The 26,943-nt window shown below is 42.4% G+C and overlaps 1 protein-coding gene across 1 annotated transcript in view; it reads left to right on the top strand.

Moving 5' to 3' along the window:
- The window catches only part of DHX29 (DExH-box helicase 29), a 302,630-nt gene that overhangs the window by 119,046 nt on the left and 156,641 nt on the right, over positions 1-26,943 (top strand). The window contains exon 9 of the mRNA XM_053701278.1: positions 7,290-7,466. Coding sequence (XP_053557253.1) covers positions 7,290-7,466 — 177 coding nt within the window. The remainder of the gene's footprint in view (positions 1-7,289; positions 7,467-26,943) is intronic.

The following is a 26,943-nucleotide window of genomic DNA, read 5'->3' as shown; positions in this document are numbered from 1 at the left end:
CTGTCTCATGCAGTTGGCAAGCTTATTACACACTGCTCTTCTGTCTCATGAGCTTGGCAAGCTTATTACACACTGCTCTTCTGTCTCATGAGCTTGGCAAGCTTATTACATACTGCTCTTCTGTCTCATGCAGTTGGCAAGCTTATTACACACTGCTCTTCTGTCTCATGAGCTTGGCAAGCTTATTACATACTGCTCTTCTGTCTCATGCAGTTGGCAAGCTTATTACATACTGCTCTTCTGTCTCATGCAGTTGGCAAGCTTATTACAAACTGCTCTTCTGTCTCATGAGCTTAGCAAGCTTATTACATACTGCTCTTCTGTCTCATGCAGTTGGCAAGCTTATTACACACTGCTCTTCTGTCTCATGCAGTTGGCAAGCTTATTACATACTGCTCTTCTGTCTCATGCAGTTGGCAAGCTTATTACATACTGCTCTTCTTTTTTTTTTTTAAATATATTTTTATTGAGATTTACAAATAAATACAAACAAACAATTTGTCCACATACAAGAACTGAAGAAAGGAAGGGAAAAGAGAACGGCAGAGCACGAATATATATATAATATTCAGGTTAATATAGTGCATCGTATACATTACAATTTAAAAACCAAACGAGAAGAAAAAAAAAACAAACACAAAAAAAAACAGAAAATATAATCATCTTGAGTCCTAGTGAAAAACAGTGCATATTGTGCTTATAAAAACTAAAAACAGAGAAGACCCTATGTCCATAAATACATATGTCTGTATATTACAATATGAATAAACATTTGAGGTTAAAAGGATTACCTTCCTTCTAAAGCTAAGGGTAATACAAAACAGTACATATACACAAGTCCGTATACTGTTGAATCAAGATGAACCAAATCAGTGGATTAATAATATCTGTGACAAAAAGGAAAAAAAGAAAAGGAGAATAAAAAGGAAATCTCTTGCTACTATCTATTAATGTAAACATCCAAAATTGGTTAGAAATCATATAGTGTAGTCAGGTGGTACTGAGTAAAGTCCCTATACTTTCATCGACTCAATTCTTTTCTCGCCAATATTCCCCACATTATGTGTGCGCTACCCAATGTAGAATAAGACCTGGCTCCCTCATTTTATGTACATAGCCAGGTAGACATTGTGACCGAACCACCCAAAACATAAAACAATAAAAACACAAAAACTCACAAACGAAACAAACCAAGGAAAAAAAAAAAAAAAAAAAAAGAAAAAAACCCCTCCTCTCGTCCCCCCAACCTCCCCCCCCCCCCCCACACACACTCACTCCCCGTCTACTGCCCATTCGCCAGGGAAGTGGCCTGCCAAAATGTTTATCTGTAGATATTCCGAGTTAATGATTGGTTTGATTAATTTTTTTTGATGCATGAGGGGCAAAGATCTTACAAAAATCTCCCATTTCTTAAGAAATACTGCTAAGTGTGTATCCTGTGGGTAGGGTATGTTAGTCTGTTCTATTATGAACTGATCAGTCAATGCCCTTTTAAATTGTACCATCGTAGGTAGAGCAGATGCTTTCCATGCCTTAAAAATAAGGTTCCGCGCAGTCAGGATAATGGTATTTATCAGGTTATAATTCTTAATTGTATGCTGATATTTTACTAAGAAAAAGATCTCAATAGGAGATATCTTATAGTCCATCTTAAGAACAGCCATCATCCAATATATAATTTTCCCCCAGTATTGACGTGCCTTTGGGCAACTCCATAAACAATGAAATAGATCAGCGTCTGTAGTTGAGCATCTAGGGCATAGAGCCTTTGTTTTATACCATTTGGCTAAGACAGCAGGCGTAAGATACCTCTGGAGCCCGACTTTTATCTGTGACTCCCTCCAAGATGTCGGAACCCAGGACTGTTGCGCTATTTTGAAACTCTCTATGATAGTCTGCTCATCTATATCCGGAAATAAATTTGCCCATTTAACAACCATCTCGTCTATTTGTGCTTTGGATGGTTTCTGAATTACTAGTAGATATAAAGGGGAGATTGCGTAAATTCCTGCCGCGTACATTGTAATCCTGGTCTGCAGCTCACCCAATGACCAGTCATTCCCGTATTTCGCGAGCATCTCTTGAAGAAAGTGCCTAACTTGCAGGTAAGCGTAGAAATCACGTGTCCCTATATCAAACCGAGATACAATATCTTGAAATAATACGGTAAGTCCTCCCGCATCTCGCAACTGACATAAATTTTGGAGACCTTTGGATTCCCAAACTGAGAATAACCGGTTCGAGAGGCCAGGACTGAATTCTGGGTTGCCCACTATAGGTAGATATTGTGAAACATACGGCGAATTCCCCGTTTCTATACATAAACTTTGCCATGCGATAATGACGTTCTTCAGAGTATTCAAATAGAATACATTGGATGGAATGGAGGTAAGTGGGCAGTGCAAGAGAGCTTTCAAATTGAATGGCGCCACAATCTGTGATTCCCAGGTGAGAGACGTAATTTGCTCCTTCCCAGTAAGCCAATCAAGTGCAAATCTAGCTATTATAACCTGATTATATGACTGAATGTTGGGGAGCGCCAAGCCTGCTGATGTCTTGGAATTCATGAGCCTATGTGCGGCAATCCGTGGTCTTTTGCCATTCCATAGGAATTTGGAACAGGCCTTATTATAGATAGTGATATCTTTCTTGTGTCTCATGCAGTTGGCAAGCTTATTACATACTGCTCTTCTGTCTCATGCAGTTGGCAAGCTTATTACAAACTGCTCTTCTGTCTCATGAGCTTAGCAAGCTTATTACATACTGCTCTTCTGTCTCATGCAGTTGGCAAGCTTATTATCTTCTGGCTCATGCAGTTGGCAAGCTTATTACACACTGCTCTTCTGTCTCATGCAGTTGGCAAGCTTATTACACACTGCTCTTCTGTCTCATGAGCTTGGCAAGCTTATTACATACTGCTCTTCTGTCTCATGCAGTTGGCAAGCTTATTACACACTGCTCTTCTGTCTCATGAGCTTGGCAAGCTTATTACATACTGCTCTTCTGTCTCATGCAGTTGGCAAGCTTATTACATACTGCTCTTCTGTCTCATGCAGTTGGCAAGCTTATTACAAACTGCTCTTCTGTCTCATGAGCTTAGCAAGCTTATTACACACTGCTCTTCTGTCTCATACAGCTTGGCAAGCTTATTACACACTGCTCTTCTGTCTCATGCAGCTTGGCAAGCTTATTACATACTGCTCTTCTGTCTCATGAGCTTGGCAAGCTTATTACACACTGCTCTTCTGTCTCATGCAGCTTGGCAAGCTTATTACACACTGCTGTTCTGTCTCATGAGCTTGGCAAGCTTATTACACACTGCTGTTCTGTCTCATGAGCTTGGCAAGCTTATTACACACTGCTGTCCTGTCTCTTGAGCTTGGCAAGCTTATTACACACTGCTCTTCTGTCTCATGAACTTGGCAAGCTTATTACACACTGCTCTTCTGTCTGATGAGCTTGGCAAGCTTATTACACACTGCTCTTCTGTCTCATGAGCTTGGCAAGCTTATTACATACTGCTCTTCTGTCTCATGAGCTTGGCAAGCTTATTACAAACTGCTCTTCTGTCTCATGAGCTTGGCAAGCTTATTACAAACTGCTCTTCTGTCTCATGAGCTTGGCAAGCTTATTACACACTGCTCTTCTGTCTCATGCAGCTTGGCAAGCTTATTACATACTGCTCTTCTGTCTCATGCAGTTGGCAAGCTTATTATAAACTGCTCTTCTGTCTCATGAGCTTGGCAAGCTTATTACACACTGCTCTTCTGTCTCATGCAGCTTGGCAAGCTTATTACACACTGCTCTTCTGTCTCATGAGCTTGGCAAGCTTATTACATACTGCTCTTCTGTCTCATGAGCTTGGCAAGCTTATTACACACTGCTCTTCTGTCTCATGAGCTTAGCAAGCTTATTACACACTGCTCTTCTGTCTCATGCAGCTTGACAAGCTTATTACATACTGCTCTTCTGTCTCATGCAGCTTGGCAAGCTTATTACATACTACTCTTCTGTCTCATGCAGCTTGGCAAGCTTATTACATACTGCTCTTCTGTCTCATGCAGTTGGCAAGCTTATTACATACTGCTCTTCTGTCTCATGCAGCTTGGCAAGCTTATTACATACTACTCTTCTGTCTCATGCAGCTTGGCAAGCTTATTACATACTGCTCTTCTGTCTCATGCAGTTGGCAAGCTTATTACATACTGCTCTTCTGTCTCATGAGCTTAGCAAGCTTATTACATACTGCTCTTCTGTCTCATGCATTTGGCAAGCTTATTACACACTGCTCTTCTGTCTCATGCAGTTGGCAAGCTTATTACATACTGCTCTTCTGTTGCATGAGCTTAGCAAGCTTATTACATACTGCTCTTCTGTCTCATGCAGTTGGCAAGCTTATTATCTTCTGTCTCATGCAGTTGGCAAGCTTATTACACACTGCTCTTCTGTCTCATGAGCTTGGCAAGCTTATTACACACTGCTCTTCTGTCTCATGAGCTTGGCAAGCTTATTACATACTGCTCTTCTGTCTCATGCAGTTGGCAAGCTTATTACATACTGCTCTTCTGTCTCATGCAGTTGGCAAGCTTATTACACACTGCTCTTCTGTCTCATGAGCTTAGCAAGCTTATTACACACTGCTCTTCTGTCTCATACAGCTTGGCAAGCTTATTACACACTGCTCTTCTGTCTCATGAGCTTGGCAAGCTTATTACACACTGCTCTTCTGTCTCATGCAGCTTGGCAAGCTTATTACACACTGCTCTTCTGTCTCATGCAGCTTGGCAAGCTTATTACATACTGCTCTGCTGTCTCATGAGCTTGGCAAGCTTATTACACACTGCTCTTCTGTCTCATGCAGCTTGGCAAGCTTATTACACACTGCTGTTCTGGCTCATGAGCTTGGCAAGCTTTATTACACACTGCTGTCCTGTCTCTTGAGCTTGGCAAGCTTATTACACACTGCTCTTCTGTCTCATGAACTTGGCAAGCTTATTACACACTGCTCTTCTGTCTGATGAGCTTGGCAAGCTTATTACACACTGCTCTTTTGTCTCATGAGCTTGGCAAGCTTATTACATACTGCTCTTCTGTCTCAGGAGCTTGGCAAGCTTATTACAAACTGCTCTTCTGTCTCATGAGCTTGGCAAGCTTATTACAAACTGCTCTTCTGTCTCATGAGCTTGGCAAGCTTATTACACACTGCTGTTCTGTCTCATGAGCTTGGCAAGCTTATTACATACTGCTCTTCTGTCTCATGCAGCTTGGCAAGCTTATTACATACTGCTCTTCTGTCTCATGCAGCTTGGTAAGCTTATTACACACTGCTGTTCTGTCTCATGAGCTTGGCAAGCTTATTACACACTGCTCTTCTGGGATAGCATTTTTCTGGTATATTTTTGCTGCGGCAGATATTAGGTGCAGTATTCTAATAATCTATTTTATGTGTTCGTGTAAGGAATAGACGTCTGCTTGTTGCTTTCTATACAAGGAGACAGGGCAGAACATGTCTGAGATGTACTTTGTATTTTTTTCTACAACTAGTATTTTCTTGTTGCAATATATAGGCTTACCCTAGTAGCTCTCACTTTTGAAGACCTCATTGACTGGATAAGAAACTCAAAGAAACCCCACTGTTCATGTAGAAATAAGAGCTCACACCTTGCTGCCAGATACTAGATATTTTTTTTATCCTGCTGCCATTATGCAATAACATTTTATGTAATTATTCTTAAATAGCCATAATAGTAATAAACATACATGCTCTAATTCATTAGAACATGTCATTTTATGACTATCAACCCTGGACTGCTGTGTGTTTAGGTTTTACAAAGTGCTTAAATACACAAAAGTCGTCCTGTGGATCATTGTTTCTCAACCACGGTCCTCAAGAACCCATAACAGATCAGGTTTGCATTATAGCGGAACCAGTAATCAGCGGATCGGTAACACCATGGTTACTAAGCTGCTCTCACCCATCAGCTGGTTATTTTACCTGTGCGCTGGTTCTGCTATAATAAAAACCTGGCCTGTTGAGGGCACTTAAAAGCCGTGGTTGAGAAACAATGCTGTGGAGCACTACAGTAGTGCAGAGTCTATAATCGTGAGATGACAAAAGCTCTAACCAATTAGGCCACAAGGCTTTTAAATGTTGTTGCTGTTTTACACATTAGTCATAGCTCATATTTTTCTTTAGCATCATATTGTTCTACCCATTTTAAGGCACCATTTTTGGCTTGAAATTTGTTGTGTGTGTTTTTGGATTCACACGAAAATCTGCATCTGAAAAAACATTTAGAGGCCTATTTAACAATGGTCTGTCGTACCTGATCCAGGTGTCAATCAACCCGATCGTACTCGATCGGGTTGAATTGTGGCGATCTCTGTCCGCCTTATCAGAGCAGGTGGACAGGTTATGGAGCAGCGGTCTTTAGACTGAAGACTCACCAGAAACACGGGCCCTCAAGCTCCATTCGGAGCTTGATAAATGCGCCTCATAATATTGATCTTTATTGATGTTGTGCGTTGTTATTTTATTTTTTATCTCGCAAACACATAGCAAAACAATTTCTGTTTCATTCACAGCACTACCTGTTTCCACTTACTACTTAGCAGCTGCTCTTTTTCCTCCTTTCTATGCATTTAGACAGTTTTTTTTTTTTAGTTGTTAATATTTCCCACTTGTCACATTATGTGCAGTAGGCTGTCAAAATTATATATGGCTAATGATAGTAGTCCTCATAGATTGTGTTAGCAAAGCCTAGGTTAGAGGTATCTTGTTTATGATATGGCATAGCACGTATATAGGCAGGTGCACCGCTGTCATCATTTTCTGGAGTATGGGCAGCTTTCATTTCATATGAATAGGTACTGGATGTAATCACAAAGCTTTAACCTATAGAATTCAAGAGTACTCGGCCAGCGGATCACTTTAGGTCTCTGGTACTGTCCGATCCTACATAGCAGACAATACCTTACAATGATATTTTGTGTATATGTGTGTATATAAAACCTACCTGCACATACTATTTCCCCTCCATCCCTCACTTTTTATATTATTCATGCCTGTCATCCTTGCTTCACTTCTCTATTATGTACAAACTACCCCCTCTGCTGTTTCTCAATTTTTGATGAAAAGCGGAAATTCTTGAAATCTTGTTTTTAAATATAAAGTTAGAACAACAAAGTAGTATCACTACCTACTGCAATAATCTAATATTGCAACTAAATCCCTGCGCTAACAGTTACTGCAATCTTATATATAATATATTTATTTATTTTTTCCACAGAAATGAAGACTCTAGAAGAGCACCCCTTGTTTAATCCTGCAGTGAAAATACCAGAAGTGAAACCTAAGAGACCCAGTGTGACGCCGTCTGAGAGTAAAAACCCTAGTGAGCTGCCTGTTGATGAGGGGCTTGCCTTTAGTCTGTTTGAGCAGGCGGAGGCAGCTGCAGAAGATAAAGGTACGAATACAAAGCTGCAAAGGGCAGAAGATGTCCTTTTATTAGGGGCATATATAGCATGTGTGCGTGGTAGAATGATACAAGTGGTAAACTTTATTGTCTTCTTAAACGGGAAGAGTCCACAGCTGCATTCATTACTTTTGGGAATTCAGAACCAGGCCACCAGGAGGAGACAAAGACACCCCAGCAAAAGGCTTAAATACCTCCCCCACTTCCCTTATCCCCCAGTCATTCTTTGCCTTTCTGTCAGGGTGCCAGGAATCAGACTGAGACGAGAAGTGCAAAAATAATCACACCTTTTATTAATAACAAAAAAATTAAAGTCAAATAACAAGCCTGGAGTCAAAGCCAGAGCTGGTAGTCAGACGAGCCGAGTCAGGAGCCAAAGCGAATAGTCAGACGAGCTGAGTCAGGAACCAAAGTGGGTAGTCAGACGAGCTGAGTCAGGAGCCAAAGCGGGTAGTCAGACGAGCCGAGTCAGGAGCCAAAGCGAGTAGTCAGACGAGCCGGAATCAGGAACAAGGAGAACAGCAGAGTCAGGAACAAGCCAGGGATCAGGAACCAGGAGGGACGTCGGACAGCCAGGTAAAACACAGGAACTGGAACTCACAAACAGGTCTGAGACAACGCAAGGGCAAAGCATACTGAACAAAGGCCCTTTAAATAATAAGTGATGACATCACAATTCTGAGACTGCAACCTGTCTCACATGGATGATGTACACCAGTCTGGCCATAAAAGGGCATGCAGGAAATGAGCAGCATCACACACTATGCACCAGAGTCAGCAAGAGAGGTGAGTAAAATGGCTGCCAGCAGCACATGGCAAACAAAGCAAGGAAAAAACCCTGACACTTTCGTCACAGGAGATTGGCAGAGAAGTGTCAGAAGTTTGAAGATAGTCTCTTATGGAGGGTAGTACTCTTCGAAATGGGACTGGAGTTTTAAGTAATCCTGTCAGCCTCTCAGTGAGAGCATGGATCAAAGTTAGAGTCCGGAGATGCAGGGAGTGTCGTCTCTGCGAAACCATCCCAACTCATGTTAACAGCTCCTTTGCAATCAGCGTTGACGAGTTTCGCTGCCTGCCTTTATTCACTCAAGTCCATGTCAGAAGCGATGCTACTATCTGTCACACTTGAAGGGCCGTGTTCCTGTTCCACAGCGTAGATTCCGGTAAGATCGTTTCATTTATTTCAATATGGGAATGTAATTTTAATGAAAGAAGTCAGGGTCCCAGTGGGACTCCTTTTATCTTATGGAATCAAGGGTTAATATCTCTTGTGGGGGTTATTGAACAGGGGGGACTTTAATCATGTTTGCTATGTAATTTTGTCTGCTATGGTGTAGTGATACTTTGGCTCATGGCTATTCGGACGTAACGGCTTTATTTCATCAGTTTGCATGGTCCGAGGGACTGGCTCGCGTTTTTTTGCTTACACGTTTCACCTTTTGACCGGGTGTGGTCACGTATTCCATTTCCGCACCTTGACCGAGTGGCGACAGAGAGAGCCTGTTCGTTAGTTGTCTGGTTCACAGGAGGTGGTGAGTGCCCCAGCCATTGGAGGTGTAAGGTGCCGTTAGTGTTTGTCCATATTTGCAATCTCCAAGTTATGGAGGATTCTGATTTTTTGGAGACAGATATCTCCGATTCAAATTATACATTTAGCGAAGTGAATGAAATGGACAGGGTTATCCATGCCCATCAGTTATGTTCCGATTGCCGTTCTAGAGTACTCTCTTTTCTCTTGTAAGGTGTATCCAGTCCACGGATTCATCCATTACTTGTGGGATATTCTCCTTCCCAACAGGATGCTGCAAGAGGATCACCCACAGCAGAGCTGTCTATATAGCTCCTCCCCTAACTGCCACCTCCCAGTCATTCTCTTGCAGCTCTCGACAAGGGAAGTAGCTAGAGAGATGTGGTGCATTAATGTAGTTTATCTTCAATCAAAAGTTTATTATTTTCAAATGGTACCGGAGTTGTACTATTTTAGCCTCAGGCAGAAAGTTGAAGAAGAGTCTGCCTGTGGTTTTTTGATGATCTTAGCAGCTTGTAACTAAGATCCACTGCTGTTCTCACACATAACTGAAGAGTTGGGTAACTTCAGCTGGGGGAATAGCGTGCAGGGTCTCCTGCTCTGAGGTATGTGCAGTTTTAAATTTTTCTAGAGAGATGATAAGCTAGAAAATGCTGACAATACCGGATTTATTTAAGGTAAGCCTGATTACAGTGATTTAATAACGACTGGTATCATGCTTGCTGTAAAGGGTAATATTTTTGTTATTTACTCCCATTACTAAATAGATATAACGTTTGCTTGAGGTATATAAACGTTTATTACACATTGGTGATAAAACTTTATTCTGGGGCCCAGTTTTTCCACATGGCTGACTAGATTTTGCCTAGGGATAGTTTTTTAAGGCCCTCTCACTGTGAGTACAGGTTGGAAGGGGCCTATTTTCACGCCTAAATTGCGCAGTAGTTTTTGCAGCTTGAGACATCCAGCTTCCCTGAAGGAGTCCCCTGAACATATAGGACCTCTCTAAAGGGTTTTTGTGCCTTCCAAAGTCGTTGTATGGGCAGGTAGGGCCACAGCAGAGCTGTGGCAGTTGGTTGTGACTGTTTAAAAACGTTTATATCGTTTTTTTTATCCGGTTTTGAAACTAAGGGGTTAATCATCCATTTGCAAGTGGGTGCAATGCTATTTCAGTCTATTATACACACTGTAAAAAATTTCGTGAAATTTACTGCTTTTTTCACTGTTTTGCAGTTTCTGTGATTGTTTTTTTCTCTTAAAGGCACAGTACCGTTTTTATTTTTTGCTTGTTCACAGTTATTAAAATGTTTTCCAAGCTTGCTGGTCTCATTACTAGTCTGTTTAAACATGTCTGACTTAGAGGAAACTCATTGTTCATTATGTTTAGAAGCCATTGTGGAACCCCCTCTTAGAATGTGTACCAAATGCACTGATTTTACTGTAGATTACAAAGACCATATTCTGGCTTTAAAAAATTTATCACCAGAAGAAATTGACAAGGAGGAAGTTATGCCGTCTAACTCTCCCCACGTGTCAGAACCTATAAATCCCGCTCAGGGGACGCCATTTCGACATTTAAATTTAAGCTTGAGCACCTCCGCGTATTGCTCAGGGAGGTGTTAGCAACTCTGGATGACTGTGACACTATTGTAGTCCCAGAGAAATTATGTAGATTGGATAAATACTATGCAGTACCTACTTACACTGATGTTTTTCCAATCCCTAAAAGGTTTTCTGAAATTATTACTAAGGAATGGGATAGACCAGGTGTACCGTTCTCTCCCCCTCCTGTTTTTAAAAAGATGTTTCCTATAGACGCCGCTACACAGGACTTATGGCAGACGGTCCCTAAGGTGGAGAAAGCAGTTTCTACTCTAGCTAAGCGTACCACTATCCCTGTCGAGGACAGTTGTGCTTTTCTACATCCAATGGATAAAAAATTAGAGGGTTACCTTAAGAAAATTTTTATTCAACAAGGTTTTATTCTCCAGCCTCTTGCATGCATTGCCCCAGTCACTGCTGCTGCGGCTTTCTGGTTTGAGTCTCTAGAGGAGGCTCTACAGGTTGAAACCCCGTTGGAAGATATTATTGACAAGCTTAAGGCTCTTAAGCTAGCCAATTCATTTGTTTCTGACGCCGTTGTTCATTTAACCAAACCAACGGCTAAAAATTCAGGTTTTGCTATTCAGGCGCGTAGGGCGCTATGGCTTAAATCCTGGTCAGCTGACGTGACTTCAAAGTCTAAACTTCTCAACATTCCCTTCAAAGGACAGACCCTATTCGGGCCTGGACTGAAGGATATAATTTCTGACATCACTGGAGGAAAAGGTCACGCCCTTCCTCAAGATAGGTCCAACAAATTAAGGACCAAACAGTCTAGTTTTCGGCCCTTTCGAAACTTCAAGAGTGGCGCAGCTTCAACTTCCTCTAACACAAAACAAGAGGGAACTTTTTCCCAGTCTAAGCCGGTCTGGAGACCTAACCAGGCTTGGAACAAGGGGAAACAGGCCAAAAAGCTCTCTCTCTTCGCCCAGGCTTGGGCAAGAGATGTCCAGGATCCCTGGGCATTGGAAATTGTGTCCAAGGGTTATCTTCTGGAATTCAAAACCTCTCCCCCAAGAGGGAGATTTCATCTCTCACTTTTATCTGCAAACCAGATAAAGAGAGAGGCATTCTTACATTGTGTTCAAGACCTCCTAGTTATGGGAGTGATCCACCCAGTTCCGCAGGAGGAACAGGGACAGGGCTTCTATTCAAATCTGTTTGTAGTTCCCAAAAAAGAACATTCAGACCAATCTTAGATCTCAAGATCTTAAACAAATTTCTCAGAGTCCCATCCTTCAAGATGGAGACTATTCAAACCATCCTTCCTATGATCCAGGAGGGTCAATATATGACTACCGTAGACTTAAAGGATGCTTATCTTCACATTCCGATACACAAAGATCATCATCGTTTTCTCAGGTTTGCCTTTCTAGACAGGCACTACCAGTTTGTGGCTCTTCCCTTCGGGTTGGCCACGGCACCATGAATCTTTACAAAGGTTCTAGGGTCCCTTCTAGCGGTCCTAAGGCCGCGGGGTATAGCAGTAGCCCCTTACTTAGACGACATTCTGATACAGGCGTCGACTTTTCAAATTGCCAGGTCCCACACGGACATTGTTCTGGCATTTCTGAGGTCCCATGGGTGGAAGGTGAACGAAGGAAAGAGTTCTCTATCACCTCTAACAAAAGTTTAATTCCTAGGGACTCTGATAGATTCGGTAGAAATGAAGATTTACCTAACGAAGGCCAGATTGTCAAAACTTCTAGACTCTTGCCATGTTCTTAATTCCACTTCTCGTCCTTCAGTGGCTCAGTGTATAGAAGTAATCGGTTTAATGGTAGCGGCAATGGACAGAGTACCGTTTGCCCGCCTACATCTCAGACCGCTGCAACTTTGCATGCTCAGTCAGTGGAATGGGGATTACACAGATTTGTCCCCTCTACTAAATCTGGATCAAGAAACCAGGGATTCTCTTCTCTGGTGGCTATCTCGGGTCCATCTGTCCAAGGGGATGAGCTTCCGCAGGCCAGATTGGACTATAGTAACGACAGATTCCAGCCTTCTGGGCTGGGGTGCAGTCTGGAACTCCCTGAAGGCTCAGGGCTCGTGGACTCAGGAGGAGGCACTCCTCCCGATAAACATTCTGGAACTAAGAGCGATATTCAATGCTCTTCAGGCTTGGCCGCAGGGTCATCAGATTTCAGTCGGACAACATCACGACTGTAGCCTATATCAACCATCAGGGGGGAACAAGGAGCCCCCTGGCAATGTTGGAGGTTTCAAAGATAATTCTATGGGCAGAGGTTCACTCTTGCCATCTCTCAGCAATCCATATCCCAGGAGTAGAGAACTGGGAGGCGGATTTTCTAAGTCGGCAGACTTTTCATCCGGGGGAGTGGGAGCTCCATCCGGAGGTATTTGCCCAGCTGATTCAACTATGGGGCAAACCAGAACTGGATCTCATGGCGTCTCGTCAGAACGCCAAACTTCCTTGTTACGGGTCCAGGTCAAGGGATCCCCAGGCAGCGCTGATAGATGCTCTAGCAGCGCCCTGGTCCTTCAGCCTGGCTTATGTGTTTCCACCGTTTCCTCTGCTCCCTCGGCTGATTGCCAAGATCAAGCAGGAAAGAGCTTTGGTGATTTTGATAGCTCCTGCGTGGCCACGCAGGACTTGGTATGCAGATCTGGTGGACATGTCATCCTTTCCACCATGGACTCTGCCGCTGAGGCAGGACCTTCTACTTCAAGGTCCCTTCAAACATCCAAATCTAATTTCACTGCGTCTGACTGCTTGGAGATTGAACGCTTGATTTTATCAAAGCGTGGTTTTTCTGAGTCGGTCATTGATACCTTAATTCAGGCTCGAAAGCCTGTCACCAGGAAAATCTATTATAAGATATGGTGTAAATATCTTCATTGGTGTGAATCCAAGGGTTACTCATGGAGTAAAGTCAGGATTCCCAGGCTATTGTCTTTTCTCCAAGAAGGATTGGAGAAGGGATTGTCAGCTAGTTCCTTAAAGGGACAGATTTCTGCTCTGTCTATTCTTTTGCACAAGCGTCTGGCGGATGTTCCAGACGTTCAGGCGTTTTGTCAGGCTTTAGTTAGAATCAAGCCTGTGTTTAAACCTGTTGCTCCGCCATGGAGTTTAAATTTAGTTCTTAAAGTTCTTCAAGGTGTTCCGTTTGAACCTCTGCATTCCATAGATATCAAGCTTTTATCTTGGAAAGTTCTGTTTTTGGTAGCTATCTCTTCGGCTCGAAGAGCTTAGAGTTATCTGCCTTGCAGTGTGATTCCCCTTATCTGATCTTCCATGCAGATAAGGTAGTTTTGCGTACCAAACCTGGGTTTCTTCCTAAGGTGGTATCTATTAAGAATATCAATCAGGAGATTGTTGTTCCGTCACTGTGTCCTAATCCTTCTTCAAAGAAGGAACGTCTATTACACTTGACGTGGTTCGTGCTTTAAAGTTTTATTTACAAGCTACTAAAGATTTTCGTCAAACATCTGCATTGTTTGTTGTCTACTCTGGACAGAGGAGAGGCCAAAAGGCTTCAGCAACTTCTCTTTCTTTTTGGTTAAGAAGTATAATCCGCTTAGCTTATGAGACTGCTGGCCAGCAGCCTCCTGAAAGAATTTCAGCTCATTCCACTAGAGCGGTGGCTTCCACATGGGCTTTTAAAAATGAGGCTTCTGTGGAACAGATTTGTAAGGCGGCGACTTGGTCTTTGCTTCATACTTTTTCTAAATTCTACAAATTTGATACTTTTGCTTCTTCGGAGGCTATTTTTGGGAGAAAGGTCTTACAGGCAGTGGTGCCTTCCGTTTAAGCACCTGCCTTGTCCCTCCCTTCATCCGTGTCCTATAGCTTTGGTATTGGTATCCCACAAGTAATGGATGAATCCGTGGACTGGATACACCTTACAAGAGAAAACAAAATTTATGCTTACCTGATAAATTTATTTCTCTTGTGGTGTATCCAGTCCACGGCCCGCCCTGTCATTTTAAGGCAGGTGTTTTTTAATTTTTAAACTACAGTCACCACTGCACCCTATAGTTTCTCCTTTCTCTTGCTTATCTTCGGTCGAATGACTGGGAGGTGGCAGTTAGGGGAGGAGCTATATAGACAGCTCTGCTGTGGGTGATCCTCTTGCAGCTTCCTGTTGGGAAGGAGAATATCCCACAAGTAATGGATGAATCCGTGGACTGGATACACCACAAGAGAAATAAATTTATCAGGTAAGCATAAATTTTGTTTTCCCCTGAGTCAGGGAATTTAGAGGGCGCTGAGCCATCCGCCCCTGAGGATTCTATTTCCCAAGAGGCATGTGTCCCAGAAACTTCCTTTGCTACGCAAGCAGGTGTCCCTAGGGCCGTTACTCCTTCTCCGGAAGGCGGCTTGTTTCCTCCAAAGGTTACAGCACGGTTCCACATGGCCATATCTATGGCGCTGGCGCATTTATATCTTCCTAAGTGAAGTGTTTTTAAGATACTATCAATGTTCTGTTAACCGGGGTTCGTCTGGCGTGGGAGTCAGTTAGACCTTCTGCGGAAGCTATGGCCTTTGAGGCTTCATTGTCCATTGATCCGGCGGGGGAACATTTTGCCTTCAGTTATAGACTGGCACGTCTTTGTGTCCTACTAAGACATGTTTTGGCGGTGCTGGAGGATTCCAGTCCTACTGGGCTAAGGGATCCTCGGTCTACGGTGCCAGACGACAGGCTGGGTTAGACGTGTAGGGATGAAGACAATCTCTTTAACGTCTCAGTTTTTCTTTTCTTTAAGTATCTGTTCCAGTTCTGAGCTTGGGAGGATGGGGCCTCTAATCGGCTTGTCCGGTTGGCATGCCGTTTTCCTTGGGCGTTCACCTTTGGGTGCTGCCTTCAATTTATTTAAATCCAGATAGGATATATTTGATTTGTTTTACGAAGCTCATGTCTGTTATAATTTTCCATTTGGGAACATTTCTTCTCTGGAACTGATGCTTGCGATTTTGTGGTCGCGTGCGCACTTCTTTGGAAGTTACGCGTTGTATTTATCAGAACTAAGTTATGATTATAGTTTATGTGTTCGATCCCTTTGGGGCTTCGATTTTTATTGGACCTTGAATAGTTCAGGTGTTCCTTGTACCAGGCAGGTACTTGTTGGGCGCTAGCTGCTGTTTCTTAGGGTTCATGTTGCCCACTTGGTGCCGGAGTGCCAGTTATCCTGTTGAGTGTCGAATTGTTCACTTGTTGGAGTGTTCGTTTGTTGTTTACTTATCCATAATTGGGGAGGTGTTTCATTTTCTTATACGTCAACTTTCTCCTTGTCCTCGATGAACGGAGTGTCGGAGGGATTGTATAGGTCCTCTGCCGTCCCTTATCTGGGTAACATCTAAGACTCCTCGTGGGTCCTAGAGGTTTTGTTGGCCTCTGTTCCGAGGTTCTCCATTCCCAAGGGGTTTTGGAGGTCGGGATGACCACGGGACAGTTGGGGTACAAGTTTGGATAACTATTTTTGTTTCAATATTGGTATTTTCCGGGTGTCTGTTTTCTTGTGACCTAGTCGCAGGTACTCCTTGAGGTTGCGCGGACTGGTTCTCCCTTCTTGAGTGGTCTGGTCATATGAATCCGGGAGTTCAGCTATGTCCGTCTCCCCCTTTTTTCATTTGTCGCACGCTCTCATAAGTTGGAGCGCAGGGGCTGGTTTTTCTTCCCTTTTTTCCTTGGCAACCGCCTCTGTTCCGCTTCTCAGCAGGATTTCTGGGGTTGTCTAGGTTTTTCCTAGTACAGGTTATTTCTGGGAGGCTGATCCTGTGAGGATCTGTGACTTCCATCTAAGGGCGTATTGCGCTCGCCGGTGTTGCCTAGTGGGTCGCCTAGTGGCCCACATGGTTAAGGTTGCATGTTGAATCCGCTACTGTGTTATGTCTCCATTTTATGAAGACCTGTCTCTGGTAAACCTTACGGGTGCGAAATGCCATCTCTGGGGCCTGTCTAGATGTCTATGATATTGGTCTGAGTCTCTTACGAGCGTCCATTGTTCAAGGCCACGGGGGGGGGGGAGGTGGAATGCTCTGCCTAGAATGCCCTTCTCCGTATGAGGCAACTTGGTGGTTTCTCAGGACATACGGCCTGTCCCGGGTTTCGGGGGGTCTGGCCTAGGGCCATGTCTCTTGTCTGAGATTTTGGGGTCCGGGTCGCTGCACTCGGTCCTGGGCAGTTCAGTTTCAAGCTTTAGGGTTTAGAACGTCCACTTTTCCCTTGGGAGGGTTGGTTCTATATCTCATGGGAGATTTGGTATCAGCCTGAAGGTTAGTTTGCTGCCTTCAGGTGGATCTGCTGTTGTCTCCAGGCTTTGTCCCATCTGGGCTGGTAGTACAGACCGTTGGGTTATTACTCAATGGTAGGTTTTACCATTCTCTTTGGTCTCTTCGCCTTGCCTACGGCTGGGGAAGTGGTCCCCTTGGCTCTTGTCCTTTTGGGGAGGATTTGGAAGTATACTGTTCCATGGAGACCCTGTGTGTCCTTATCTTCTCGTTTGAGGATTCTTTTCTTCCCTCCTTGCGTGTGGGATCTCATGGGTGCTGGCTCTGGTACTAGTCTGTGCCCTATCTCCCCTTTTGGGAGTGTTCCTTCTTAGAGGAATTTGACCACGTAGAATCAGCTGTAGTAGCCTGATGTTTAGCTTTTGCTGTCGAAGCTAGCGGCATTTACTTGCTCCTGGTATGTGTGATCACAAGCCTTATATCGTGGCAGTTGCTAGTAATTGGTCAGAATGGTTTTCCAAGGGGTCAGTTCCTCTTAGTACCTTCGTTTTTCTTGAGGCGAGTGTTACCAGCCCCTTTTTGGGTTGGGTCTGTCCCTTGGAGGGGAGGTCGGAGATTAGTTTGCTCTCTTGGATCTGCATCTGACCGTGTACTTGCTCTTGACCCTGATATCCCCCTGGGGGGGGTTCACGGGTGTTCCTTTTTCAAATGGTGGCATTGCTGCTGGTATTGGATTTCTCTGGGTGCTGGATTTCCGGACGGGAGTTTCCGTCGATAATTCGGCACTCTCTGTGGGATGGGGTCCCTTGAAGACTTAGGGTCAGCTTGCTGCCCTGGAGCTGGAACTCGCGAGTTCTGTCAGTTGTGTTCTGTTTTTCACAGTGAGCTCTTTTTCCTTGGGACAGTTAGTTTTCCATCCTGTCGGTGGGCTCCTGGTTTTCCTTCGGTCCTGATATGGTTTTCCTACCTATATGTGGCTAGTTTTAGTGTTTGTGTCTGCTAGACTAGTGTTCAGTGGGGAGTTTGTGACTTCCTTGGAGCACCATTAGTTATATGGTGGTGTGTCAGAGGATCTGAGATTGGATTTGTTCTTCCTCGCGATCACTCTCTTATAGGTTGTTTGTTTCCTTGGGTGGTTGTCCTGTTACACCTTCGTTCGCTTGTCTTCGGCCCTATCCGTTGGTCCTTTGGATCTCTTTTTGGGTTCTCCCCTTCAGGGGTAGGTCGTGGTGCCTTTCTTTCGGATAAGTTTGTGCGATTTGGGAGCCTTGCGAGATTTGGCTCCTCGGAGGAATTGTGCTCAGTGGAATCTAAAGATATTTGGATCTTCCCCAATTGAATTGAACTGTTTTACTTTGCATCATTAAAAAAAGAATAAAAAAACTTAAATTCTGCTTACCTGATAATCTTCTTCTGATGGGAAGAGTCCACAGCTCCCAGCCCGCGTTTATCGATGTGGCGGCTGTGATTTAATTTCTTCTTCTGGCAACATTTCACCCTGATATTTCTCCTACTGTTCCTTGTTCCCTTGGCAGAATGACTGGGGGATGAGGGAAGTGGGGGAGGTATTTAAGCTTTTGGCTGGGGTGTCTTTGCCTCCTCCTGGTGGCCAGGTTCTGAATTCCCAAAAGTAATGAATACAACTGTGGACTCTTCCCATCAGAAGAAAAGAAAATTATCAGGTAAGCATAAAAGTACAATTCAATTGGGAAAGATCCAAATATCAAATACAACAACCTAATCAAAACAATATTAATATATCTTTCAAGATAAATAAACTGCATAATATTGTATAACTTAAAGAGATATGAAACCCAAATTTTTTTTCTTTCATGATTCAGAGAGAGCATGCAATTTTAATCAACTTTCTAATTTACTCCTATTATCAATTTTTCTTTGTTCTCTTGGTATCTTTAAAAAGCAGTAATGTAAGCTCTGGAGCACGCCTATTTTTGGTTCAGCACCCTGGGGTAGTGCTTGCTGATTGGTGGATACATCTAAATTAAAATAAATATAGCAAGAGAACGAAGAAAAGTTGATAATAGGAGTAAATTAGAAAGTTGCTTAAATTTGCATGCTCTATCTGAATTATCATAGAAAAAATGTGGGTTTCATATCCTTTTAACCCCATCTGAGCGCTCGAAGTATTGCAGCGATGTCTCAATGTTGAGGCATCCTGCAATACTGTTCCTGACTGCCGGGCTCCGTTTTGATCGCTCACACGGAGCCATTAACCCCTAGCTTGCCAGTGATCACTATAAATCACTAGCAGTAGCACAGCAGCACTTTTTTGCTCTCTGTGCATTTTTAGGGTTTTTTTTAGTCATTTTTTGTGAGAACCAAAGGCTCTTTTCAGAGCCATTTAGCTAGTTTTAATTATTTTTTTTTTTTTAAATTTTGAGACCCAACGGCACTTTTCAGCACCATTAACCCCTAGCTTGCCAGTGATCACTATAAATCACTGGCAGTAGCACAGCAGCACTTTTTTGCTCTCTGTGCATTTTTTTAGGGTTTTGTTTAGTAATTTTTTTGAGACCCAAAGGCTCTTTTCAAAGTCATTTAGTTCATTTAAATTTTATGTTGATTTTTTTTTAGCAATTTTTTTCCCTCTGTGATAGGTAAAAAGAAATAATGTTACAGAGAACAAATAGTGCTGAGGAAGCGTATGCCATCCTTGCGTCAGAGTCAGACGTCTCTGACTTAGACCCTAATTTTGACAAAAAGGAATCTGGTTCCGAGAGATTACTACCCTTTCTTCACAACTTGCTCCACATGCAGTTCCCTGCGGCTCAACTAATCCTCCATCTGGAGGGGGCTTTTTTTCGGCGGAATTTACCGCGCAGTTACAATCAGTGGTGTCTACGGCCCTGTGTGCCTTACCTCGCTCTAGCAAAACGTAAGAGAAAGGTTAAACATAGTTCTCCTGACCTAAAGTCATCTCTTGGCAATGCTCTTGGCATTACTTAGTTTTCTTGTTATTTGTTTTACAAGTTTCAGTTAAGCATTCTCAAGAGGACTTGCGGGTCCGTGTGGCTCTCGGGATTGTTTCAGTCCTAAATAGCCATCTCTCTGGTGACTGGGTCAGTGAATTTTGCTGCGTCACTCTCTGTTGCTTCCGATACCCTCGGAACCTAGGGTATTCCTTCCCAAGTGGTGGGACAATTAGAGGGTTTAGCGCCTCTTTTCCGCCGGGGCAGTGTTGCTTTAGGAAATTGTCATTTTTGGTCTTGTTCCTTTAGTGGTTCTTCATTGGGACCTCTTGGATTCTGTCCGTTTCTCCTTGTGGATGGGTCACCTTCGGGGGACTTGGATTCCCTTTGGGAGTTGGTTGTTCCTTTTTCGGGACATTTTTTATTCTTCTGACACCTTTTCACCCTGGTATTTCTTCTACTGTTCCTTGTTCCTCGGCAGAATGACTGGGGGATGAGGGAAGTGGGAGGAGTATTTACGCTTTTGGCTGGGGTGTCTTTGCCCCCTCCTGGTGGCCAGGTTCTTATTTCCCAAAAGTAATGAATGCAGCCTTCTAAAGAAAAGAAAATTATCAGGTAAGCATAATTTAAGTTTTTGTTGTGGATTTCGCAGGACCATCTGTCTTAGGGTACATGTTTCATGAGACCTTCCTGCGTGATTGTGAGCACGGACGTCCAGCTGGGGAGCAGTTTGGGGCTCCTTAAGAGCTCAAGGTCTTTGGACTTGAGAGGAGTCTTCTCTTGCCATAAACATTCTAGAATTGAGAGCGATCTTCAATGTGTCAACAGCCTGGCCTCAACTTGCTTTAGTCCGGTTTATCAGATTCCAATCAGACAACATCACCTCAGTGGCATACATCAAGCACCAGGGAGAAACTCGGAGTTCGTTAGCAATAAAGGAGGTGACCCGCATTCTCCAGTGGGCAGAATCTCACGATTGTCTCCTATCTGCCATCCACATCCCAGGGGTGGACAACTGGGAGGCAGATTTTCTAAGAAGACAGAGCTTTCATCCCGGGGAGTAGGCTCTCCTTCCAGAGGTATTCTCAATGATAACCCTTAGGTGGGGGGTTGCGGAATTGGATATGATGGCATCGCGCCGAAACACCAAGCTTCCAAGATACGGTTCAATATCAAGAGATCCACAAGCAGCTCTGAACGACGCTTTGACGGTGCCTTGGAACTTCAGTCTGGAATACCTGTTTCCACCATTTGCTCTCCTTCCATGAGTCATTGCTCGTATCAAACAGGAGAGAGCGTCTGTGATTCTAATAGCTCCAGCCTGGCCTCGCAGGATCTGGTAAATTCTCTGAAGCTGACTGCTTGGAGATTGAACGCCTAATTTTGGCTAGGCATGGCTTCTCTGTGAAGGTCATTGATACCATGCTTCAGGCACGTAAGCCTGTTACTCGTAGGATTTACCATACGGTATGGCGTAAATACCTTTTATTGGTGTGAATCGTAGGGTTTCTCTTGGAGCAAGGTAAGGGTACGCCGAATTTTGTCTTTTCTTCAGGAGGGCCTGGAGAAAGTTTTGTCAGTCAGCACTCTGAAGGGTCAGATTTCTGTTCTGTCTATTCTTTTACACAAACGTCTGGCAGATCTGCCAGATGTTTAATCTTTTGTTCAGGCCTTGTTCAGAATAAGGCCTGTGTTTAAACCTGTTCCTCCTTAGAGCCTTAATCTTGTTCTACAAGTTTTGTTGCAGGCTCCGTTTGAGCCGATGCATTCAGTTGATATTAAGTTCTCATCTTGGAAAGTTTTGTTTCTTCTTGCTATTTCTTCTGCTCGCAGAGTTTCTGAGCTTTCGGCTCTGCAGTGTGATTCCGCTTACCTTGTTTTTCATGCGGATAAGGCGTACTAAGCTGGTATTTCTTCCTAAGGTAGTATCGGATCGCAATATAAATCAGGAAATTGTTGTTTCTTTCTTTTGCCCTAATCCTTCTTCTCAGAAGGAACACCTGTTGCATAACCTCAATGTTGTGTGTGCTTTTAAATTTTACCTTTAAGCAACTAAAGATTTTCGACAACCATCTGCCCTGTTCGTTGTTTTCTCTGGGAAACGTAAGGGTCAGAAGGCCACTTCTACTACTCTTTCTTTCTGGTTGAGAAGTGTTATCCAGTTAGCTTATGAGACAGCTGGACAACAACTTCCTGAGAGAATTACGGCTTATTCCACTAGTGCTGTCTCCTCTTCCTGTGCTATTAAAAAATGAAGCTTCTGTGGAACAAATTTGGGAAGTATCTTTTAATCAGTCAAATCTTTTGACTGTTATACTGGATTTTGGCCATCGGGGGCAGCATGACAAACAAACAGTTTCTTTTAATCATTTCTAACATTTAAAAGCATTTCCTTAAAATGTGTAATTTCTTTATATTAATAAGTTACATGTTCAAATGTACTGGACTATGTCACATTATTCATTCTGATTATTTTAATATGAAATATCAGTATTATTTCTAATATCATATTACATCAAAGTAATGTATACTGCTAACTATTCCAAAATTATAGCATTTAAAATGCTGATATATATATTCATACAAATACAGCATGTTTCACATTCAGTACACCTCCAATTGGGACAACCACCCGTGTATTCGCTATATGCCATGTGCTTTTGCTTAGCGAGTCTTCCTCCTGTCATTTTCACTAGATTTCTGGAAAACAGAAATTTTTTTATTTATCTTTAATTCAATGGGTCAGTATTTGTATATATCAATGTATTTATTTTTCAACACAGTGAATATTTATTAAATATGTTATGTCCCAGCTCAATACATATATACATATATGTGTTATTTGAGTTATTTCAAACTCAAATGAAAAACTGGCATCATTCCTTTTGCAAGATTTATTTATTTTTATTTATGCCATACAGAGACTTTAAATGCCAATTTGTCTGGGATCTTCACATGGGAATCTCCACAGGGGATTATTTAACTTGTGGTTGTTAAAAGTTACAGTTCTTTGAAGATGTTTGTATTTTCAAACATTCTCCCAGACGGAGCGGCTCCTCACCTTGGGCAGGAAACCCATATATGGGCATGTACTTTTGAGGCTAGTGACGTATGGGATATACAATCCTACCAGGAGGGGGAAAGTTTCCCAAACCTCAAAATGCCTATAAATACACCCCTCACCACACCCACAATTCAGTTTTACAAACGTTGCCTCCTATGTAGGTGGTGAAGTAAGTTTGTGCTAAGATTTCTACGTTGATATGCGCTTCTCAGCTTTTTTGAATCCCGTTTCCTCTCAGAGTACAGTGAATGTCAGAGGGATGTGAAGGGAGTTCATAGGTTCTCTGTTATCGGTCGTAGAGCTTAATCTCCTACCTCCCTTTTCAGACCGACAATATACTCTCATGTTCCATTACCTCTACTGATAACTGTTTCAGTACTGGTTTGGCTATCTGCTATATGTGGATGGGTGTCTTCAGGTAAGTACGTTTTTATTACTTAAGACACTCTCAGCTATGGTTTGGCACTTTATGTATTTATATAAAGTTTTAAATATATGTATTGTACTTATATTTCCCATGATTCAGGTTTCAGTATATTTCCTTTTGCAGACTGTCAGTTTCATATCTGGGAAATGCATTTTTTATGGAAAATGTATTTCTTACCTGGGGTGTAGTTTTTTTTTTTTCTTCTCAATTGACTGTCATTTTTCAAATTCGCGGGCAGAATTAGGCTCGCGAGTGCACAAAATGCTAAAGTTTATTGCGTCATTCTTGGCGCGAGATTTTTTTTGGCGCGAAGTTACGTTCGTTGACGCAAATTCGTCATTTCCGGTGTCTTAGTTGACGCTGGGTCTTTTCACAAGGTTGCGTCATCTATGACGCGAGTGTGTAGTTTCCGAACGTTTTTATCGCCAAAAAATATTTTTTCTGTTTGTAGTGCGTCATACTTTGCGCCAAATATTTTAATTATTTAAGACCCCATTCTTTTTTGCCTCCTGCCTTTTTCTATGTCAGAGGGCTATGCTGTTTGCATTTTTTCCCATTCATGAAACTACCATATAAGGAAATTGATCATTTTGCTTTATATGTTGTTTTTTTCTCTTACATTTGCAATCTGATCCTGTCTCAGAAATCACTGTTGGAACCCTGCGACCTGATAACAGTTCTACCAAAGCTAAGTGCATTTGTTGTAAACTTGTGGAGGTTATACATCCAGCTGTGGTTTGTAATAGTTGTCATGATAAACTTTTATATGCAGAGAATGTATCCATCAGTAGTAGTTCATTACCTGTTGCTGTTCCCTCAACATCTAATGCACAAGATATACCTGTAAATTTAAAATAATTTATTTCTGATTCTATTTAGAAGGCTTTGTCTGCCATTCCGCCTTCTAATAAACGTAAAAGGTCTTTTAAAACTTCTCATAAGATTGATGAAATTTCAAATGACCAACAACATACTGAATTATCCTTCAGAAGATCCTGCCTCAGATATTGACACTGACAAATCCTCTTATTTATTTAAATTGGAGTATATTAGTTCTTTATTAAAAGAAGTGTTGATTACATTGGATATGGATATGGATCTTGATATTAAAACGTTTAAATTCTGTTTATAAACCTCCTGTGGTTATTCCAGAGGTTTTTCCAGTTCCTGATGCTATTTCTGATATGATTTCTAAGGAATGGAATAAGCCTGGTACTTCTTTTATTCCTTCTTCAAGGTTTAAAAAATTGTATCCTTTGCCAAAAGTTAGATTGGAGTTTTGGGAAAAGATCCCCAAGGTTGATGGGGCTATCTCTACTCTTGCTAAACGTACTACTATTCCTACAGAAGATAGTACTTCTTTTAAAGATCCTTTAGATAGGAAACTTGAATCTTATCTAAGGAAAGATTATTTATATTCAAGTCATCTTCTTAGGCCTGCAATTTCTTTTGCTGATGCTGCAGCTGCTTCAACTTTTTGGTTGGATACTTTAGCGCAACAAGTATCGGATCATGATTTGTCTAGCATTGTTAAGTTGATTCAACATGCTAATAATTTCATTTGTGATGCCATTTTTGATATTATCAAAATTGATGTTAAATCTATGTCTTTAGCTATTTTAGCTAGAAGAGCTTTGTGGCTCAAATCTTGGAATGCTGATATGACTTCTAAGTCCAGATTGCTATCTCTTTCTTTCCAAGGTAATACATTATTTGGTTCTCAGTTGGATTCAATCATTTTAACTGTTACTGGGGGGAAGGGAGTTTTTTTTGCCTCAGGATAAATAACCTAAGGGTAAATCTAAAGCTTCTTACCGTTTTCGTTCCTTTCGACAAAATAAGGAACAGAAACCTAATCCTTCCCCCAAGGAATCTGCTTCCAATTGGAAGCCTTCTTCAAATTGGAATAAATCCAAGCCATTTAAGAGATCAAACCAGCCCCCAAGTCCACATGAAGGTGCGGCCCTCATTCCAGCTCAGCTGGTAGGGGGCAGATTAAAATTTTTCAAAGATATTTGGATCAATTCGGTCCAAAATCATTGGATTCAGAGTATTGTCTCTCAGGGGTACAGAATAGGATTCAGAGTAAGGCCACCTGTGAGAAGATTTTTTCTCTCACGCATTCCGGTAAACCCAGTAAACGCTGAAGTGTGTTTCAGACCTGCAGTTATCAGGGGTAATTATGCCAGTTCCGTTTCAGGAACAGGGTCTGGGGTTTTATTCAAATCTATTCTTTGTCCCAAAGAAAGAAAATTTATTCAGACCAGTTTTGGATCTAAAGATTTTGAATCAATATGTAAGCATACCAACTTGGTACCAAAATGGTGCCTATAAGGACTATTCTGCCTTTTGTTCAGCAAGGGCATTATATGTCCACAATAGACTTACAGGATGCATATCTTCATATTCCGATTCATGCAGATCACTATCAGTTCCTGAGATTCTCTTTTCTAGACAAGCATTACCAATTTGTTGCTCTTCCTTTTGGCCTAGCGACAGCTCCAAGAATCTTTTCAAAGGTTCTAGGTGCCCTACTCTCTGTAATCAAAGAGTGGTGTATTGCAGTATTTCCTTATTTGGACGATATCTTGGTACTCGCTCAGTCTTTACGTTCTGCAGAATCTCACGCAAATTAACTAGTGTTGTTTCTTCGAAGACATGGTTGGAGGATCAATTTACCAAAAAGTTATTTGATTCCTCAGACAAAGGTAACCTTTTTGGGTTTCCAGATAGATTCAGTGTCCATGACTTTGTCTCTAACAGACAAGAGACGTTTGAAATTGGTTGCAGCCTGTCGGAACCTTCAGTCTCAGTCATTCCCTTTAGTAGCTATGTGCATGGAAGTTTTGGGTCTCATGACTGCAGCATCGGACGTGATCCCCTTTGCTCATTTTCATATGAGACCTCTCCAGCTTTGTATGCTGAACCAATGGTACAGGGATTATACAAGGATATCACAATTAATATCCTTAAATCCCAATTTTCGCCTTTCTCTGACTTGGTGGTTACATCACCATCGTATAATTTTAGGGGCCTCTTTCGTCCGTCCAACCTGGACTGTGATCACAACAGATGCGAGTCTTTCAGGTTGGGGAGCTGTTTGGGGATCTCTGACAGCACAAGGGGTTTGGAAATCTCAAGAGGCGAGATTACCAATCAATATTTTGGAACTCCGTATGATTCTCAGGGCTCTTCAGTTTTGGCCTCTGTTGAAGAGAGAACCGTTCATTTGTTTTCAGACAGACAATATCACAACTGTGGCATATGTCAATCATCAGGGTGGGACTCACAGTCCTCAAGCTATGAAAGAAGTATCTCGGATACTTGTTTGGGCGGAATCCAGCTCCTGTCTAATTTCTGCGGTTCATATCCCAGGTATAGACAATTAGGAAGTGGATTACCTCAGTCGTCAGACTTTACATCCGGGAGAATGGTCTCTCCACCCAGATGTGTTTTCTCAAATTGTTCAGATGTGGGGGCTTCCAGAAATAGATCTGATGGCATCTCATTTAAGCAAAAAAATTCCCAGGTACCTGTCCAGGTCCAGGGATCCTCAGGCGGAAGCAGTGGATGCATTGACACTTCCTTGGTGTTATCAACCTGCTTATATTTTCCCGCCTCTAGCTCTTCTTCCAAGAGTGATCTCCAAAATCATCATGGAGCAATCGTTTGTGCTGCTGGTAGCTCCAGCATGGCCTCACAGGTTTTGGTATGCGGATCTTGT

This window comes from Bombina bombina, chromosome 2 (assembly GCF_027579735.1).
Source record: "Bombina bombina isolate aBomBom1 chromosome 2, aBomBom1.pri, whole genome shotgun sequence".
Lineage (NCBI taxonomy): Eukaryota > Metazoa > Chordata > Amphibia > Anura > Bombinatoridae > Bombina > Bombina bombina.
This window is presented reverse-complemented; position numbering and strand designations above follow the sequence as displayed.